The following is a 20,443-nucleotide window of genomic DNA, read 5'->3' as shown; positions in this document are numbered from 1 at the left end:
TTTGCTGAAAGCTCGGAGTGACTATACCGAGTTGGAGGACTCTATTGCTGACGGGGCCGAGGAAGCATGAAGGATCTTTAAGGAACAAGTCGGAGTTCTTGCCCCCGACTTGGATCTCTCCCCTTTGGATCCTGACAAGGTCGTTATTGATGGGGCCAGAGTCTCTCCTCCCTCTCCCCAGTATGTCACCGAGTCAGATTTGAAGACTCGGGGACAGAGGATAGTGGAGTCTCCTCCCCGACCTAAGGATGCTCCGAGTTCCTCAAAGGCTCCGGTAACCTCCGTACCTACTCCTATGGACACTTCCCTCCCCGGTCCTGATGGCGCTCTTCCTGACTCTGGTGGTGCTCCGACTACTTCTCTTGGCTCTAGTGGCAATGAACTTTGAAAAAATTGATTGTGGCTATATAGGGGCCCGGCCTGTGGGTCCCCTCTTTTTTAAACTTATTTGTTTTTATGTGGTGGTGGTCAGCTGACATTTCTTGTCCTTTTAAGGCCGTAAACAAAATATTGTAGAAATACCCTTTTTTGGATAAGGGTTTAGGTTGACAAAAAATACTCCTTTTTTGGATAAGAGTTTAAGTTACCTTTCTTTGTCCTTTTGCATGCTTTTCTGGTTTTAGGTTTTTTTTGAAAAACCCTTTTGATCCTTATTTTAAAAACCTTTTTTCTTGGCTTGACTGTCCTTTCTTTTAATTTTCTTTCCTTCAAGAACTTAGGACAGTCTTTGGCTTTGGCACTTTTAATAGGTTTTTCGATCTCTTTTTGATATTCCTTATACTCAATTTTTTATTTTATTGAGTTCTTGGTTATTTTTGTGATGCGTTTTCTTTGTTTCTCGGTTTTCATTTCGACTTATGAGTCGGAATGTTTCCGAGTTTCGCACGATCAACTTTTATAACCTCTTTACACCGACTTGTACCTCATCGTTTTATCCTGACGACCATCTAGGTCGGTCATGGGATTTTCACGTTTTGTCGAGCTTAAGTTGGCGTGTTTCGTAGAAAGAAAAAACGAAAAGGAACTTATGAGAGATAAAGGATCTTTTATTTATTTGCGAAGGTACTTTTACTGCTACTAAGGATTTTTCACTATCTATGGCCCCTTAGTCTCTACTATGATGCCTCGTTAAAAATCCCCCTTCAGAAAAAACCCTCTTTTGGGAAAAAATCATGAACTTGGGAAAAGAGTACATCAGGGAGTAGAGTTCGCTTTTAACTATAGTACCTTTTCATGTTACAAGCATGCCACGACCTAGGTAACTCGGCTCCGCTCAGGTTGGTCACTTTGTAGTAGCCTTTTCCTAAGATTTCACTAATCTTGTATGGTCCCTTCCAATTGGCAGCAAGCTTTCCTTCCCCAGACTTGTTGACTCCAATGTCGTTTCTGATTAAGACCAAGTCGTCTGGGGCAAAACTCCTTCGAATGACTTTTTTGTTGTATCTCGTAGTCATCCTTTGTTTCAACGCTGCTTCTCTTATTTGGGCTTGCTCTCGGACTTCGGGGAGCAATTCAAGCTCCTCTTTGTGCCCCTGTACATTTCCGACCTCATTATGGAGGATCACCCTTGGGCTTTGTTCGCTGATTTCTACTAGTATCATGGCTTCTACGCCATAGACAAGTCAGAAGGGTGTTTCTCCTGTGGCAGATTGTGGCGTCGTCCGGTAGGCCCATCGCACTTGCGGGAGCTCATCAGCCCAAGCTCCTTTTGCATCTTGTAGTCTTTTCTTTAGTCCCGCCAGTATGATTTTGTTAGCTGCCTCCACTTGTCCATTTGCTTGTGGATGTTCCACCGAGGTGAACTGGTGTTTTATTTTCATACTGGCTACTAGGCTTCTGAAGGTAGAGTCGGTGAACTGGGTTCCATTATCTGTGGTAATGGAATGAGGTATCCCATACCTTGTGATGATATTTTTGTAGAGGAACCTCCGACTTCTCTGGGCAGTGATAGTGGCCAATGGTTCTGCTTCTATCCACTTTGTGAAGTAGTCTATTCCCACAATTAAGTATTTGACTTGTCCTGGGGCCTGGGAAAAAGGTCCTAACAGATCCATCCCCCATTTTGCAAAGGGCCATGGAGAAGTTATACTAATTAGCTCCTCGGGAGGAGCCACGTGGAAATTTGCGTGCATCTGGCATGGTTGGCACTTTTTCACAAATTCTATGGCATCCTTCTACAAAGTCGGCCAATAGAATCCAGCTCAGATTACTTTTCTTGCTAGCGACATGGCTCCGAGGTGGTTTCTGCAGATCCCATTATGAACCTCTTCTAGTACTTCAGTTGTCCTTGAGGTCGGTACGCACTTTAGCAATGGTGTTGATATTCCTCTTTTATAGAGGGTATTTTTCACCAAAGTGTAGTATTGTGCTTCCCTCCGAATTTTCTTGGCCTCTTTTTCCTCTTTGGGGAGGATGTCGAATTTTAGGTATTCGACCAAGGGGTTCATCCACCCGAGATTTAACCCGATCACTTCAAGGACTTCCTGCTTGTCCTCTGTTTTCATCATAGAGGGTTCTTGGAGAGTTTCCTGGATCAAACTTCTATTATTCCCCCCTGGTTTAGTACTGGCTAACTTGGAGAGGGCATCTGCTCTGCTATTCAGGTCCCGAGTTATGTGTCTGATCTTGGTTTCTGCAAAGCGCCCGAGATGCTCCAGAATTTTTTCCAAGTATCTTTTCATATTCGGGTCTTTAGCCTGATACTCTCCATTTATTTGGGAGGTCACTACTTGGGAATCGCTAAATATCAGCACCTGGGTTGCACCGACCTCTTCTGCTAGCTTTAATCCTGCAATCAGGACTTCATATTCTGCCTGATTGTTGGAAGTTGGAAATTCAAATTTGAGGAAAACTTCTATCAGTGTTCCCCCTTCATTGGCTAGTATTATGCCTGCATCGCTTCCTGTTTTGTTTGAGGATCCATCTACGTATAGTTCCCATGTAGTCGGCTTTTCCTCTTGATCTCCTGCATATTCCGCTATAAAGTCGGTGAGGCATTGGACTTTTACCGCTGTCCGAGTTTCGTACTTTAAGTCGAACTCGGAGAGCTCTATCGCCCACTAAATCATTCTCCCTGCAACATCCGTCTTTTGGAGGATTTGCTTCATGGGTTGGTTCGTTCGGACTCTTATTGTGTGGGCTTGGAAGTAGGGCCATAACCTCCGCGAGGCTATTACTAAGGAGTACGCAAACTTCTCTAGTTTGTGGTACCTTAGTTTGGAACCCTATAGAACTTTGCTGGTGAAGTATACTAGATGCTGTCCAACCTCATCCTCTCGTATTAGGGCCGATGCGACAGCTTTGTCCGCTACAGACAAATATAGGACAAGCTCTTCCCCCATTAGAGGTCGGGTGAGGATTGGAGGTTGGCTCAAGAACTTTTTGAACTCTTGGAACGCTTCTTCGCATTCTGGAGTCCACTCGAACTGGCATCCTTTTCTCAGCAGAGAGAACAGTGGAAGGGACCTTAATGCTAACCCTACCAAGAACCTAGAAAGGGCTGCAAGTCGGCCATTTAGTTGTTGGACTTCTCTCAAGCAAGTCGGACTTTTCATTTCTAGGATAGCTTTGCACTTGTCAGGATTTGCCTCGATCCCTCTTTGGGTTAGCATAAATCTTAGGAATTTTCCAACCTCCACCGCGAAGGTGCATTTTGCAGGATTTAGTCTCATCCCATGCGCTCTTATGGTGTTGAAAACTTGCGTGAGGTCCGTAAATAGGTCGGCCTCTTCCCGGATTTTTACCAGCATGTCGTCTACGTAGACCTCCATTAAGTGCCCGAGGTGGGGAGCGAACACCTTGTTCATCAGCCTTTGGTACGTGGCCCCTGCATTTTTTAATTCAAAAGGCATGACCACGTAGCAATAATTTGCTCTAGGTGTGATGAACGATGTCTTTTCCCGGTCTGGCTTGTACATCAGAATCTGGTTATATCCCGAGTAGGCATCCATAAACGACAAGTATTGATACCCTGAGCTGGAGTCCACTAGAGTATCAATGCTTGGGAGCGGATATGGGTCCTTGGGACATGCCTTATTCAGGTCGGTGTAGTCGACGCACATCCTCCACTTGCCATTTTGTTTCTTGACTAGCACTACATTTGCTAGCTATGTTGGATACTTAACTTCTCTGATGAAGCCGGCCTCTAGGAGTGCTTGAAACTGCTTTTCCACTGCTTGAGCTCGTTCTGGGCCGAACTTACGCCTTCACTGCTGTACAGGTCGAGACCCTGGGTGGACAGAGAGCCTGTGGGACATGAGCTCGGGGTCTATCCCTGGCATGTCAGAAGCTTTCCAGGCGAAGAGGTCAAAATTTTCTTTTAGGAGCTTTGTCAACTTTTGTTTTAAGCTTTCTTCCAAGTTGGCTCCTATGTTGGTATTTTTTTCTTCCTCTTCACCGATCTGTATTTCTTCAGTTTTTCCTCCTGGTTGTGGGCGCAGCTCTTCTTTGGTTCTTGTGCCACCGAGCTCTATAGTGTGGACTTCCTTGCCTTTTCCTCTCAGGTTCAGGCTTTCATTGTAGCATTTTCTTGCCAGCTTCTGATCTCCTCACACCGTTGCTATCCCCGCAAATGTCGGAAATTTCATGCAAAGGTGAGTGATAGACACCACCGCTTCGAGTCGATTTAGGGTAGCTCTCCCAATCAAGGCATTATATACTGACCCCACATCGAGGACTATGAAGTCTATGCTCAGAGTTTTGGACTTTTTCCGCTTTCCAAAGGTCGTGTGGAGGGGTAGAAATCCCAGTAGTTTTATTGGCGTGTCGCCTAATCCATATAAGGTGTCGGGGTAGGCTCTTAACTCCTTTTCATCCAGCCCTAGCTTGTCGAACGCGGGCTTGAAAAGGATATCTGCCGAACTCCCTTGGTCTACTAGAGTTCTGTGGAGGTGGGCGTTGGCTAGGATCATGGTTATCACCACTGGGTCATCATGTCCAGGGATTATTCCTTGCCCATCCTCCTTTGTGAATGAGATTGTGAGGAGGTCGGGTGATTCACTCCCAACCTGGTAAACTCGCTTGAGGTGTCTCTTGCGAGTGGACTTGGTGAGTCCTCCACCCGCGAATCCTCCCGAGATCATATGTATATGTCTCTCGGGAGTTTGTGGTGGTAGGTCTCTCCTGTCCCCGTCCTCTCGCTTTCTCTTCCCGTGATTGTCTGACCTTTCCATGAGATATCTATCAAGCCGACCCTCTCTGGCCAGCTTTTCTATCACATTTTTAAGGTCGTAGCAATCATTTGTTGAATGACCATAGATCTTATGGTACTCACAGTAATCGCCGCGACTTCTTCCCTTTTTATTTTTAATGGGCCTGGGAGGTGGCAGCCTTTCAGTGTTGCAGATCTCTCTGTATACATCCACCATAGAAACCTTTAGAGGAGTATAAGACTGATATTTTCTTGGCCTGTCGAGACCGAGTTCTTCTTTCTTCTTGGGCTCTCTTTCCTTCTCTTTTGCAGAGTGGGAATGCCTAGGTCGCCAACTCGGCTCTCGTAGTCTGGCATTTTCCCCCATGTTGATGTACTTTTATGCTCTTTCCTGTACATCACTCAGGGAGGTGGGGTGCCTTTTTGATATGGACTGTGAGAAGGGACCTTCTCTAAGTCCATTCACTAACCCCATGATGACAGCTTCGGTAGGCAGGTCTTGAATCTCTAAACACGCTTTATTGAACCTTTCCATATAGTCCTGCAAAGATTCTCCGACCTCCTGCTTTATTCCCAGGAGGCTCGACGCATGTTTTACTTTATCCTTTTGGATGGAGAACCTCATCAAGAATTTTCTCGAGAGGTCCTCAAAGCTGGTGACCGACCTCGGCGGGAGGCTGTCGAACGACTTCATCGCCGCTTTTGACAAGGTTGTCGGAAAGGCTTTGCAGCGAGTTGCATCAGAAGCATCAGCCAGATACATCCGACTTTTGAAATTGCTTAAGTGATGCTTCGGATCTGTGGTTCCGTCATAGATGTTCATATCAAGGCTTTTGAATTTTCTTGGAACTTTTGCCCTCATGATGTCCTCACTAAACGGATCTTCTCCTCCCAGGGGAGACTCTTCTCGGTCGCCACGGGAGTTCCGACTTTTCAGAGAAGATTCTAGTCTTAAGAGTTTTTCCTCTAACTCTTTTCATCGCTCTATCTCTTCCCTGAGATTTCGCTCCGCCTCTCGTTGTCATTCTAACTCCTGTTCCAACTGTTCCAAACGACCTTGGTGGCCATGGACCAACCCCATTAGCTTGGTTGCGTAGGGTAGCCCTTCCTTTCCTGACTCTCGTCCATCCGAGGAGTTTACCTTTGGATTTTTAAACCCAGAGGTGCCTTCTCGATGTTGATCGCTGGCTTCCTGGTGAGGAGTTGGGTTCACGTCGTTGTTTCTGGTGTCCAGGTTTTCCTACTCGGAATCAGACGCCGTATGACCATCTTCCGGTGATTTGTCCGCCATTACTGGTTGATCTCTCGGGTCCCCGACAACGGCGCCAATGTTACGATGGGTAACCGGAGATTATTGGGTTGGACTCGCTGGGTTGGCCCAATCGTCTATGGAAGGAAGCCTTCGAGCAAATTTGCATCTTTAGGGCCTCCGTCCGACTTGTGAATACGAGTGAATGGGGGTGGTACCTACAAAGACACTCCAATGCCTAAGTCAGCAAGGGCGTGAGCAGGTTTAGAGAGTATTAGGACTTAGAGATACCTGAAGAGTGCCAGTGTATTTATAGCGGTGAGCCAATAACCACCGTTGAAGTAGTTCCGCCTTTTAAGGGGGATAACCGTCCCTTTATCTTAGGGAAGTTGGGATATGGCTCCTGAAAGTGGGTTGAGAGATTTTAGGGGCAGTTACTCATTTGAGTGAGTGTTTATCTGCCAGCTAATCTTCATCTCCGACTTCTTTAGAGCAAGTCGTAATGAGAACCGACTTCTTTAGGGGAAGGTCGGTGTGGGGTGAGGCTCAATCCTTTGGACTGGGTCCTTTCGTTTGGACCTAGGCCTTAGTGTTGGGCCAGGGTATGAACAGTATTCATACAATCATCACATTATGGTAATCCCGTTGAGGCATCAGTTAACTATGCTGTGGCCTTGAACAGAATTCTATTGTTAACTTTACATGTAAGTATCAAGATCAACAATTCTACATACATGTAAAACTAGTACTATTTTAAACTAATATGGATTTATTTTTTCACAAAAGCTATTCTGCAGAGGAAGAGGTAGACAAGAATACTCAGTGCTGACCATCGCCACGAGCACCCAAGTCAGAAGCAACATGAGCCGCTCGGGTTAGAGCACCTGACAGCCACAATGCTCCCTTCGAAAAATAGCTACTATTTACTACAGAGTCCCCGGCGGCTGCCACCGATCTTCCAGTTGCAGATGCAGCTGACCTGGCTATTTCAGAGATATTATATTTCTGATCCACAGATTTCACAGCTCCAACACCTGTTGATATCTTGTCAGCGAGGCGAAGTCTCTCGCTCAGTTCAGAAACTTTCGCTGTTGCAGTCGCAGAAACCTGATGAGACTCGTCGAACTCTCTAGCCTTAGCCAATGCGTCCTTACTGAGAACATATCCCTTTGCTAGCATGGTCTTCACAACTTCTTGAGCCGCAGTAACTGCTTCTCCAGCAGAGGAAACAAATTGGTCTCTATGTTGTGTCTGAAAGTGAAAAGAGATCATGTATGTACGGCCAGATGTTAGATCCAACATTATAAGCTGATTAGTCTTTTTTACATGCATAAGAAATGGAAGAAATACTTGCGTGATCCAAGAATACATCTACTGTGTGCTCCCAAAACATTTACACTTACTCATTTTAAGCTATAATGCTTAAAGTTAGATATAAAATTCATAAATGAGTAGTTGTAAATACACCTAGAGCCACATTGAACATACTTTGAGACCATGCAAGAATTCCTAAAGAAGTAGATATACATACATTTGAAGCAGTCTCATCGTCACGGTTGTAGGAAGGCTGATTCCAAAAACCATAGCCATCATCGCACTGCCCCCAACGCGTTATGCATACACGTTGATCTAAAATAGTGGCTCCCTAACAGAAAATATTATAGAAAAGAAACTGCGCAATTAACAATTAAGTAATGCAGAATTGCAGATTGCTCAGTCGGACATACTTTTTAGTATTGGAAAACTATGCAACAATCAATCAGACAACATGCCTGTTTGATTCAGAAAAATGTTTCATGTTTTAATTTTTTGCTTCTTTGCTACAAAACTACCACCTTATCTTGATTTAGCTTCTTGTTTCCAAGATTGTGAAGGAAATATCTAGAAGAAAAAGGAGGGAAAAAAGAATTCAGTATTCCCGTTCACAGGACACGGAAACCACAGAACAAGGTGACGGTTTTGAAATTAACATTGGAAACAGAAAAATGAAACCTGGATTTTTTTCCCTTTTCTTTTGTCTTTTCTTAGAACCAAACAGAACCTCAAGGACCAGTTATCACAAGACGATTCCAGCTACCATAATTGTAAGTATTCTGCACTTTAGCATGGAAAAATACTCACACTAAGCAAGCAAGCAGTTTCTTGAGAATATGCATCTTTGAATGTCACATATGCAGTACAAGCACAATCACCAGACCTGCCACCAGCAATAATAACTCTGTCATATCAAGTCTCTGCTACACCAAAAACAAAAAATACCTTCAACTACCATGCTCACGTTATAAAATTGCAGGAAAATAAAAATGATCCCTTTCGGAAAGCTTAATAGACTCGCAACTGATAACAAAAACCTGACATCTTATTGAAAATTTTTTACAGAATGTGTCCAGGAAAAATTTATGAATCGTGTTGTGCTAAGCCACGAAATTGAAAGAAATGACGACGATAAAAATCATCTCAAAGAGAGTTTCTAACAAGAAACTAAGGAATCAAGTTTTCTTTTTGGTGACAGCGAAACCCCAATCTTGCTACTTTTTACTTAACAAAATCCAAATAACAAATCTGTCCCTCACCATTCAAGGAAAGATGGTGCATTAGTTATTCCATACAAAATTCATTCATGCACAAGAGAACTAATATGCCTAGGTACGAATTTGACACTTTTAAATCCTGAGGACTATTTTGTTCCCTACGACTTCATGTTGTGTGTCAGGAATATCAATTATCAATTATCATGAATTGGATTCGTTCAACAAAGTTCAGTGTACTCTAGCAGTGGCACTGCTACCACCAATTGTAAAATCAGTTTATAATCAATTAGATTAGTAGATTCATTTCACAATCAACTATCCATCTGTGTAATACATAAACTAAAAAGAGTGCATGAATTTGCCCTAACCATCACTAACCAATCAGGAGAACATCAGCTTCAATAGAATGAACTAGTAAAATTAAGAACAGAAACATCAAATAATAGCTTAGTATTAATAATTAATACTCCAAAATTCAGAGAGAAATTACTTGATTGAACAGTATACCTAACGATTTCAACGTGCTCGATCGCGCCGGAGAAAGCGAAGAAATGGTGGAGATCTTTCTCGGTGGTTTTTGGCGAAAGTCCAGTAACTTCTACCATGTATCCACTACCACCAGTCATGATGTTCTTCGCCGGTTTCTGAACAAAGATTGGGGAAAACAATTGAAGCAAATGCTCAACAATTATAAGTTTATAACCTAAAATCCAATTTTCTTTTAAGAAAGAAAAGGAATAGTAAATTAAATGTAGGAGGTGGTAAATAGAATCAATATGAGAGTGAAGAATAGTTTGGATGCGACGCACTTACAAGTTCCCAGTTTTCAGAAAGAACTAGAAGAAAGCGACATGACTACCAAAACATACGCATAACTCATAAGTCAGAAAAAGAGCGGGGAAGAGTTTATTTACATGGTCGTTACCAGACTCTCCGCCATCTTTTTGGGTTTGTTTACTTGCCGCCACGCCAATATTTTATTTTTTCACTAATTACTAATATTTGTGTCCATAATAATATTATAGGCAAATATAAATTTTTTAAAATTATATTGGTTTTATTCTAACATCATGGACTCGATACAGAAAATTTATAACATCAAACTATTTTGACAAAAAAATTGTAAATGACAAAAATTTTTGTTGGTTAAAAAGATCAAGATTTGCATAGATAAAAAAAGTAAATAATAAATTTTTTAGTTATTATTTTCATGTGAAAGAATTTAATTTTTTACTAATAATTAATTTTAATATTTTTAATCTAAAATTTGAAACAATTTAATGTGTATATTAAAATATTTGATTAAGTATTAAGTCTGTTGCACAAATAAAAATAATTAATTTTTTTTATGCTTATTATTTTAAACTAATATTTTTTTCTTTCTATTAAGAGAGTGTGCCAACGAATCTTCGCGAGTCGATCTAGCCTTTCTTTTGCAACTTGCCTTGAAATTCTATCTCGAATTTCATCTTGAAAAATGAATTGAACATCTTTCCAATTCTATTCCTTAATTGCATGAATCTTGTCTCTTCCGAGATGAGCCTGAACTTATCTTGGTATACCCATGTAATCCTTGAATCTTAGGAACTTAATCTGAATGGAGTTGCCCACTTTCGCAAATTGTATTCTATTGAGATCAGTTGAGACTTACCTGATTCGCTATGCCTTGTTCTCTCTATCAAGGTCTTGATTTGAATTTCTTTTTTGAGATGCACCTTGGATCCTCTTCTTGTGCATTTTGTCATTTCTGTACAACTCTGTTTGACCGCATACAAGACCTTTTTCTGATTTTTTGTGAATACCATTTGTGTTGTTCATTTGAACCTAACATCTTTTTGAAAATCAACTCGTGCTGGAATTTGCGTCACACACAACTCTTAGATGCAACTATTAAAACGTTAGTTCCTTAGAGCAAGACTTCTGAACACGGGGGATGAAGCATGTAAGTATGCAACATCAAGGAGAGTTTTGGAGCCTTAATTCTTGCCGACCGTATTGCCTATGATTAAGTTGACTCGCAAGGATGCACCATTTGTATGGACGCCTGATCGTGAATAGAGTTTTCAAACTTGGAAGGAGAGATTGATTACGGCACCAACACTTGTATTACATGAACTTAATGAACTAATTAAGGGTTACTGTTATGCGTCATTGAAGAGCTTAAAATGCGTGTTGTTGCAACATTATGATGTAGTGACGAACGCCCTGAGCAAGAAGTTTTTGAATGATGCTTCGATGTTAATTCAGGAAGAAGAAATATAAGTGAGTTGGAATCCTGAGTTGGGTGTTGAGAAAGTAGATAGAGGTATCAGACTGCACCAATTACAAATTACAAGAGATTGTAAGGCCAAGAATTTGGAAAAATTAAAAAAAAGATCAAGGGAGACAAGGAAGGAACTTGGAGGGATAACGGAAGGGATTTGGAGGTATAAATAAGAAGAGAATTAATGTGCCTAATATCGTAAGTTAACATGTAAACTATTGTCTGAAGCTCACAAGAACCCATTTTCAAACTCACCCTAAAGTTACTGAGATGTATCATAAATCAAAGAAGACATTTTGGGTGGCCAGAATAAAGAATGATGTGGCGACGCATGTGACTCAGTGTCTTACATGTTATAAGATGAACTATTCACTAAAGGAATTGGCGAGACTATACGTCAAGAAGGTAGTGAGGTTGCACGGTGTGCTAATCGCATCTGTGTTGATATGAACCCAGAGAATCAAGCATTTTAGGTCCTGAAATAGTAGGCGAGACAACAGAGAACAAATCAAGCAAATTTGAGTTAAGATTCTCACTACGAAAAGCCGACAGAAGGGTTATGCGAACTTGAGGAGAAAACTTTTCACATTTGAAGAAGGAAGTCCTGTATTTGTGAAGATTACTTCAACAATTGGAATTTAAAGAGCAGTCAAAACTAAGCAATTGAGAAACCCGGAGATATTAGTCCAATCAAAATTTTGAAGAGGATTGGTGGCCGTTGGCATATCAAATAGTTTTATTGTCGTATCCTTCGAACCTGCATGACGTACTACACATTTTGCAAAATTTGGGAATACATTTTTGATGTGACTTATGTCTTACGACCTGAATAAGTTCAATTGAAGAAGCATTGCCGTTCAAGTGATACCGGCTAGAATTGACGATACCAGTGTTAAGCGACTACGTGGAAGAGAAGTCTCGTTAGTAAAGGTTGTTTGGAATCAAACCGTAGACGCGAAAAATATGAGGGAGCTTGAATTGGAAATGATGAAGGGCTAACCGTACTTATTCTCCAATAACTGAATTTTGGAGACAAAATTCCTAATTAGGTGGGTATGATGTAAAACCTGCAGAATTAATAAATAATTGGCCAATAAATTAATTATTATTCAAAAAAATTGGGAAATTTATATTTATAGTTTAGAAAGTATACATATTTAAAATACGATTTTTGACACTAATTTTAAAAAGTTTGGCCCAGAATTGAGCCAATGGACTGAATCGATTGAACCGGACCTATATTGGATCCAAGGTCCAACCCTTATCAGCTCCATTCATGAGCCTTCAACTCATTAATCACACCAAAGGGGGAGGGGGGCGAATGTTGGAAGTGAAGAGGGGAGAAAGGGTTTGGGAAAAAACACTATTTAACAATAACTTCTATCGCACATAACTTTTGATCCGGATCTCCTCACCACACTATTTGTGACTGATAAACTATTATTTTATGGTTTATCTTGTGCTAAATTGAGTGGTTTTTATCAGTTATTCGCACACTTATTCATAAAAACTGCATGGTTTTACAAATCCTTCCTAATTTTGCTCCATGATTGAAAACTTGCTTCCTAAGCCTTTAAATTATCAATTTTTAATTTTCCTTTTTACCATTCGATGCCGTGATATGTGTGTTAAGTGTTTTCAGGCTATAAAGGACAGGAATGGCTTAGAGGATGGAGAGGAAGCTTACAAAAGTGGAAGGAACACAAGAAACTAAGGAGCTAAGCAGCGAGGGTCGACGCACATGCATAATTGACGCGTGCGCGTGCATTGGCGCATCGTACATCGACATGTACGCGTGACGTGCGTCACGTGCTGCAATTACAGAAGACGCTGGGACCAATTTCTGGGCTATTTTGGACCCAGTTTTTGGCCCAAAAACTCAGACTAGAGCCAGGGGGCAGGCAGAGACTCAAGATACATTCACATTCACTTAGTTTGAGTTTTTGGAGTTTTTTGAATCTTAGAGAAAAAAACACTACTTCTTCTAGGGTTCTTAGATTTTAGTTCTATGCTTTTGGATTGGATATTGAGAGAGCTACTTCTACCTTTGATTGAAGTCCTCATCGTTATAGTTTGCTTTTCTATTACTCTACTCTTTTGTTTTCCATTTAATTGTTCGTGGTCATATATGGATATTATTACTTTTGGGAATTAATAATGCAATGAACAATTTTTACATTTAATTCCATTTCTTGTTTGATTTCCTCCAATTAATTATCAGCTTTAGAATTTTCTTTTATTAATTTATTTTAATTACTATGTTTCTTAACTATTCTTATTCCATGTTGTTGAAAAATGGTATTCATGTTATGATTTAAAGCTCTCAACTTGGCTTGGGAGTTGATTAATTGGAACTCCTTGAGTTGAAAAACTCAAGTATTAATTTGTAATTGCGATTGCTGGCTAACTCACTTTTCACTAACTCTAATCCTTCTCTAGGAAGGGATTAGGACTTGTGAATCAGAGTTAGTGTACCTTCCTTTGCAACTGCAAGAGGATAACTGAGTGGAAGCACAACCTTTTACTATTATACTTGGGAAAGTCAATGATAAACCACTATTTTATGGTTTATATTATGTTTAATTGTGTGGTTTTATCATGATCCTTACCCACTTATTCATTAAATTAGCATGAAATTATAATCCCTTCCTGAATTTATAACATGTTTGAAAACTGCTTCCTAGAGACTTTAATTATGTATTTTTAATTCCCCTTTATTCTATTCGATGCCGTGATCTGTGTGTTGAGTGTTTCAGACTTCATAGGGCATGAATGAGTTGGAGATTGGAAAGGAAGCTAGCAAAAATGGAAGGAACACAAGAATTTGAGGAAATAACCAGCGAGAAGTGACGCGGTCGCATGGCTCACGCGACCGCGCGAAGGAGAGCGAATCGAAGTGACGCGGTCACATGGCTCACACGGCCGCGCAGATTGGAAAAGCTCAGGCGACGCGGTAGCGTGGACGACGCAAACGCGTGGCAAGGAAAAGCACAAATGACGCGTCTGCATGGATGACGCGATCGCGTGACATGTGCGATCTGCATAATCTGCAAACTTCGCTGGGGGCGATTTTGGAACTTATTTCGACCCAGTTTTCGGCCCGGAACAGCAGACTAGAGCCAGAGAATATGCAGAAATAAAACACAACATTCATTCTAGACAGTTTACAGTTTTAGATCTAGTTTTTTCTCCTCTAGGTTTTTCTCTCTAGGTTTTAGAATTTTAATTTTGGGAATTAATCTTAGCATTGGAACATTGAGAAGAGTTATTTTTCCTCATCAAGACCTCGTCATTCTAGTTCGTTCTCTTAACTTGGTTTTATTCTTCCATGTTCTTTGCTTTGTTCAATTTTGTCATTTGAATACTTTCATGATTATTTGATACAAGGATTATTTCTTCTATTTTAATTTATTTCTCCATTCCAATAATCATGTCTTCTTTTAATTCCCTTTCATGTGTTATGGATTTATTATTTGCAATGAGTGAGTAGTTCCCTCACTTGATAGGGAGTTGAATTGAAAGGAACTCTTGAGTTGGAAGGATTGAAAGAAAAATTGTAATTGGGTTAACTGTTGAATTGTTATCTAATCACTAACATCAATCCCTTTGAACTAAGTGGGTTGCAACTCGTGAATAGTTCTAGCATTCTAACTTGTTTGACTTTCCCTTACCTAGTAAAGGATAACTAAACAGAACAACCATTAATTACAAATTAACCTTGAGATCATTCCATCAATAATAGAGATTCCAACTAATCAACTCCCAGTCAAGGCTTTTATTCATATTATTTAAATTTCCCCTTTTTAATTTTCCCTCTACTTAACTCAACTTCTTGGAACATCTGATTAATAAAATAGCACACTTTTTTGCAACTCGTTGGGAGACGACCTGGGACTTAAACTCCCAGTAATTTTTAATTTAAACTCTCTGTGACATATTTCTAAATTGATAGGCAGATTTTCGGTGAGTTAAGAACTATACTTGCAATGTAACTATTTTAATAATTTTTAATTCACCAACTTCTGCCCCTCATCAATTTTTGGCACCGTTGCCAGGGAGTTGTAATTAAGTGCTAAAGTTATTAATTAGAATTTATTTATTTGCATTTTATTTTATTTTGCTGCTATGAGCTGCATGTTTCTTCCGTCAAATGACGCGTTCACTTCCTGATCCGCGCTTGCTAATATTCGATCCTGAAATTGAAAGGACTATTTCACGAATAAGGCGAGAACAGCGTCGGTTAGTCTGCTCTGAGGGCGGATCTGAAAGTGAACTTGAGGAAGAAACCAGCCCCCGTTCTACTGATTTGGTTATTTTACGTGCAGAAGACATGGCAGTTAGGAGAGTTACCATCCAGGAGGAAGGAGCCCCTGATTTTACAATGTAACCGTTTCAAGCGCATCATCCAGCGGTAGCTACAGATTTTGAAATAAAGACCGCACTGCTAAATTTGATGCCCAAGTTTCATGGCCTACCTGCTCAAGAGCCTATCAAGCACTTGAGAGATTTCCAGGCAGCCTGTTCTACTGTCAGGCGTGATGGTACTGATGAAACTTCAATTTTGCTGAAAGCTTTCCCCTTTTCTCTTGAGGGAAAAGCAAGAGAGTGGTACTACACTCAACCTCTAGCAAATGTATCCAACTGGGATACACTCAGAAATGAGTTTTTGGAGAAATTCTTTCCATCTGAAGTTACTGATAAACTGAGGAAGGATTTTTCTACAATTGTTCAGGATGACAATGAGACTCTCTTTGAATACTGGGAGCGCTTCAATAATCTTCTAGAAGCATGCCCCCACCACAGGATTGACAAGATAGTGTTACTTAGCTATATCACACAGGGCATGAGGCCCCAAGATAAGACCACATTGGAAAGTGCTAGCAATGGGTCTATGAAGAAGTACAAGACCACTGATGAGGCTTGGCAATTGATCAGTGATTTAGCTGAATCTACTAGGAACCACAGACAAAGGCATGGCCGTTCAAAAGCCGTTGAAGAAGTATCCTCTAACAGAGAGACTGCTGCTCTAACTCAAAGTATATGTGAGATGACCAACTTGCTGAAGCAGATGCAATTGAATCAACAACAAGCTCAGCAAGCTCAACCTCCTTCGCTACAGCAAAACCAACAATTAGTCCCGCAAAGAATTTGTGGAATCTGTGCTTATTACAACCATTACACTGATGAATGCTCGCAGCTCCAACAAGAAGACAACATGGTGGCATCCACTCATAACTTCTATGACCGCCCCAACCAAGGGTACAATCAAAGTGGAAATAATAACCACAGATGGCAGGACAATCCTAACCAGAATTGGAGGGACAACAATAATAGAAGAGGCAGAGATAATCACGGAAATCAGAGGTGAAATAATAACAATAACAGGTAGCAGAATCAACCTTACAGAGCACCTCACTTGAGGCAAAACCAAGGACCACAGAACAATCAATAGCAGACATCTCAATTTACTCATTCTTCTTTATCTCCCAATGAAGAGCTACTACAATCTTTTGAGCGAAGACAATAGACCATGGAAAACAACATGAATAGTATTAACACCAGTCTGAATGGTCTCACCTCTACTCTGCAAGCTCTTATGTCACAGATTAGATCAACGCAAAATTCTAGTAACCAACCTTCAAGCTCCACTGGAATCCCCTCTCAACCATTACCCAATCCAAAGGGAGGCATTAATGCCATCACCCTAAGGTCTGGAACCACACTGCAGGAGAGGAGTCAGGAGGAATCAAGCCCACCAAAATACACCTCAGCTGAAGAGGTAGTAGAAATAGAAGATGTTGAAGAGGAAGAGGACATATAGGACATAGATGAAGAAGAAATAGCTCGACCACAGGAGGAAGCACCAAAAGGCGCAGACACCACAGAAAACACTACTCCTATTCCATTTTCACAACTTGCAAGGAAGCCCAGGAAGCAGCTGGAACCCGATCCTAAAATGGTAGAGATATTCAAAAAGGTCGAGGTAACTGTTCCTCTTTTTGATGTTATTCAGCAGGTACCTAAATACGCAAAGTTTCTAAAAGACTTATGTATCCATAGAGACAAAATTAATGAATTAGAAACTATTCCTTTAGGTAGTTCTATATCTGCTTTAATGGGAGGATTACCTGAAAAATGTAGTGATCCAGGTCCTTGTATAGTTAGCTGTACTATTGGTGGTGTAGTAATTTATGATTGCATGTGTGATTTAGGAGCATGTGTCAGTATAATGCCTTTGTCTATATATGATATTTTGAGGCTCCCTCCCTTAAAAAGGTTGGCAGCTCGTTTTGTGTTAGCAGATAAAAGCATTATTACAGTGGCTGGAGTTGCTGAAGATGTTTTGGTGAACATTAAGGGACTTACATTTCTCACTGATTTTTATATCTTGGAGATGCCCCATAATGATTCAGATAAGCCATCATCAATCCTACTTGGGAGACCATTCCTAAAGACATCAAAATTCAAATTGGATGCCTGATGAGCGGATAATTTATACGCTTTTTGACATTGTTTTTAGTATGTTTTTAGTAGAATCTAGTTACTTTTAGGGATGTTTTCATTAGTTTTTATGTTAAATTCACATTTCTGGACTTTACTATGAGTTTGTGTGTTTTTCTGTGATTTCAGGTATTTTCTGGCTGAAATTGAGGGACTTGAGCAAAAATCAGATTCAGAGGTTGAAGAAGGACTGCTGATGCTGTTGGATTCTGACCTCCCTGCACTCAAAGTATATTTTCTGGAGCTACAGAACTCGAAATGGCACGCTTCCAATTGCGTTGGAAAGTAGACATCCAGGGCTTTCCAGAAATATATAATAGTCCATACTTTGGCCAAGAATAGATGACATAAACTGGCGTCCAACGCCAGCTTTCTACCCAAATCTGGCGTCCAGCGCCAGAAAAGGAGCCAAAACCAGAGTTGAACGCCCAAACTGGCACAAAAGCTGGCATTCAACTCCAAGGAGGACCTCTACACGTGTAACACTCAAAGCCCATCCCAAGCACACACCAAGTGGGCCCCGGAAGTGGATTTATGCATCAATTACTTACTCATGTAAACCCTAGTAGCTAGTTTATTATAAATAGGACCTTTTACTATTGTATTTGGCATCCTGGATTGTATTTTTGATCCTGTGATCACGTTTTGGGGGCTGGCCATCTCGGCCATGTCTGGACCTTCACTTATGTATTTTCATACGGTAGAGTTTCTACACTCCATAGATTAAGGTGTGGAGCTCTGCTGTTCCTCAAAGATTAATGCAAAGTACTACTGTTTTCTATTCAATTCTTCTTATTTCGCTTCTAAGATATCCATTCGCACCCAAGAACGTGATGAAGGTGATGATTATGTGTGACGCTCATCACCATTCTCCCCTATGAACACGTGCCTGACAAACACTTCCATTCTACATGAAATAAGCTAGAATGAATATCTCTTAGATCTCCTAACCAGAATCTTCGTGGCGTAAGCTAGAATGATGGCGGCATTCAAGAGAATCCGGAAGGTCTAAACCTTATCTGTGGTATTCCGAGTAGGATTCGATGAATGAATGACTGTGACGAGCTCCAAACTCGCGATTGCAGGGCGTTAGTGACAGACGCAAAAGGATAGTAAATCCTATTCTAGCATGATCGAGAACCAACAAATGAATAGCCGTGCCGTGACAGGGTGCGTGAGCATATTATTCACTGAGAGGATAAGATGAAGCCATTGGCAAGGGTGATGCCTCCAGACGATTAGCCGTGCCGTGACAGGGCATTGGATCATTTTCCCGAGAGATGACCGAAAGTAGCCATTGACAGTGGTGATGTATCACATAAAGCCAGCCATGGAAAGGAGTAAGACTGATTGGATGAAGATAGCAGGAAAGCAGAGGTTCAGAGGAACGAAAAGCATCTCCATTCGCTTATCTGAAATTCCTACCAATGATTTACATAAGTATCTCTATCCCTGGCAATGGCGCCAAGAACATGGTGCCAATACCATGGTTCACAACTTTCATACAACTAACCAGCAAGTGCACTGGGTCGTCCAAGTAATACCTTACGTGAGTAAGGGTCGAATCCCATGGAGATTGTTGGTATGAAGCAAGCTATGGTCACCTTGCAAATCTCAGTCAGGCAGATATAAAATAATCATGGTGTTTTCGAATTTAATATAATAAAATAGGGATAGAAATACTTATGTAATTCATTGGTGAGAATTTCAGATAAGCGAATGGAGATGCCTTCGTTCCTCTGAACCTCTGCTTTCCTGCTATCTTCATCCAATCAGTCTTACTCCTTTCCATGGTTGGCTTTATTCAAGGGCATCACCGTTGTCAGTGGCTACATCCCCTCCTCTCAGTGAAAAATATGCTCACATGCTCTGTCACAGCACGGCTAATCATATGTCGATTCTCGATCATGCTGGAATAGGATTCACCCTCCTTTTGCGTCTGTCACTAACGCCCAGCACTTGCGAGTTTGAAGCTCGTCACAGTCATTCAATCATTGAATCCTACTCGGAATACCACAGACAAGGTTTAGACTTTTCGGATTCTCTTGAATGCCGCCATCATTCTAGCTTACGCCACGAAGATTCTGGTTAGGAGATCTAAGAGATATTCATTCTAGCTTATTTCAAGTAGAACGGAAGTGTTTGTCAGGCACGTGTTCATAGGGGAGAATGGTAATGAGCGTCACACATAATCATCACCTTCATCACATTCTTGGGTGCGAATGGATATCTTAGAAGCGAAATAAGATGAATTGAATAGAAAACAGTAGTACTTTGCATTAATCTTTGAGGAACAGCAGAGCTCCACACCTTAATCTATGGAGTGTAGAAACTCTACCGTTAGAATTACATAAGTGAAAGGTCCAGGCATGGCCGAGATGGCCAACCCCCTAAAACGTGATCATAGGATCAGAATATAATCCAGGATCAAAGATGTCTAATACAATAGTAAGAGGTCCTATTTATAATAAACTAGTCACTAGGGTTTACAGAAGTAAGTAATTGATGCATAAATCCACTTCCGGGGCCCACTTGGTGTGTGCTTGGGCTGAGCCTTAAGTGTTGCACGTGTAGAGGTCCTCCTTGGAGTTGAACGCCAGCTTTTGTGCCAGTTTGGGCGTTCAACTCTGGTTTTGGCTCCTTTTCTGGCGCTGGACGCCAGATTTGGGTAGAAAGCTGGTGTTGAACGCCAGTTTACGTCGTCTATTCTGGGCCAAAGTATGGACTATTATATATTTCTGGAAAGCCTT

The 20,443-nt window shown here is 41.1% G+C and overlaps 1 protein-coding gene and 1 non-coding gene across 2 annotated transcripts; both read right to left on the bottom strand.

The window, feature by feature from the left end:
• Window positions 1–7,010: 7,010 nt before the first annotated feature.
• LOC107643553 (binding partner of ACD11 1) lies at window positions 7,011–9,814 on the bottom strand. Its single transcript, XM_088488709.1, has 4 exons — window positions 9,437–9,814; window positions 8,520–8,595; window positions 7,930–8,043; window positions 7,011–7,649 (listed from the first exon to the last, which is right to left on the bottom strand). Exons 1-4 carry the CDS (start codon window positions 9,553–9,555, stop codon window positions 7,218–7,220), a joined length of 741 nt encoding a protein of 246 aa, XP_088344835.1. The 5' UTR covers window positions 9,556–9,814; the 3' UTR covers window positions 7,011–7,217.
• Window positions 9,815–15,891: 6,077 nt separating this feature from the next.
• On the bottom strand, window positions 15,892–15,998 carry LOC148563947 (small nucleolar RNA R71). The gene has a single exon (XR_015884380.1). It is a non-coding gene; the product is annotated as a small nucleolar RNA R71 (small nucleolar RNA).
• Between the last annotated feature and the right edge of the window lie 4,445 nt (window positions 15,999–20,443).

This window comes from Arachis ipaensis, chromosome B5 (assembly GCF_059453495.1).
Source record: "Arachis ipaensis isolate K30076 ecotype BB chromosome B5, ASM5945349v1, whole genome shotgun sequence".
In the NCBI taxonomy this organism is placed as follows: Eukaryota; Viridiplantae; Streptophyta; class Magnoliopsida; order Fabales; family Fabaceae; genus Arachis; species Arachis ipaensis.
This window is presented reverse-complemented; position numbering and strand designations above follow the sequence as displayed.

What these genes read in the sequence shown, in the direction of transcription:
- LOC107643553 (XM_088488709.1), bottom strand. Translation starts at nt 9,555, where the DNA reads ATGACTGGTGGTAGTGGATACATGGTAGAAGTTACTGGACTTTCGCCA. An exon ending in AAACTGCTTGCTTGCTTAGT is followed by an intron (nt 8,044 to 8,519) that starts GTGAGTATTTTT and finishes ATTTTCTGTTAG; the next exon opens with GGAGCCACTATTTTAGATCA. An exon ending in ACGATGAGACTGCTTCAAAT is followed by an intron (nt 7,650 to 7,929) that starts GTATGTATATCT and finishes TTTCACTTTCAG; the next exon opens with ACACAACATAGAGACCAATT.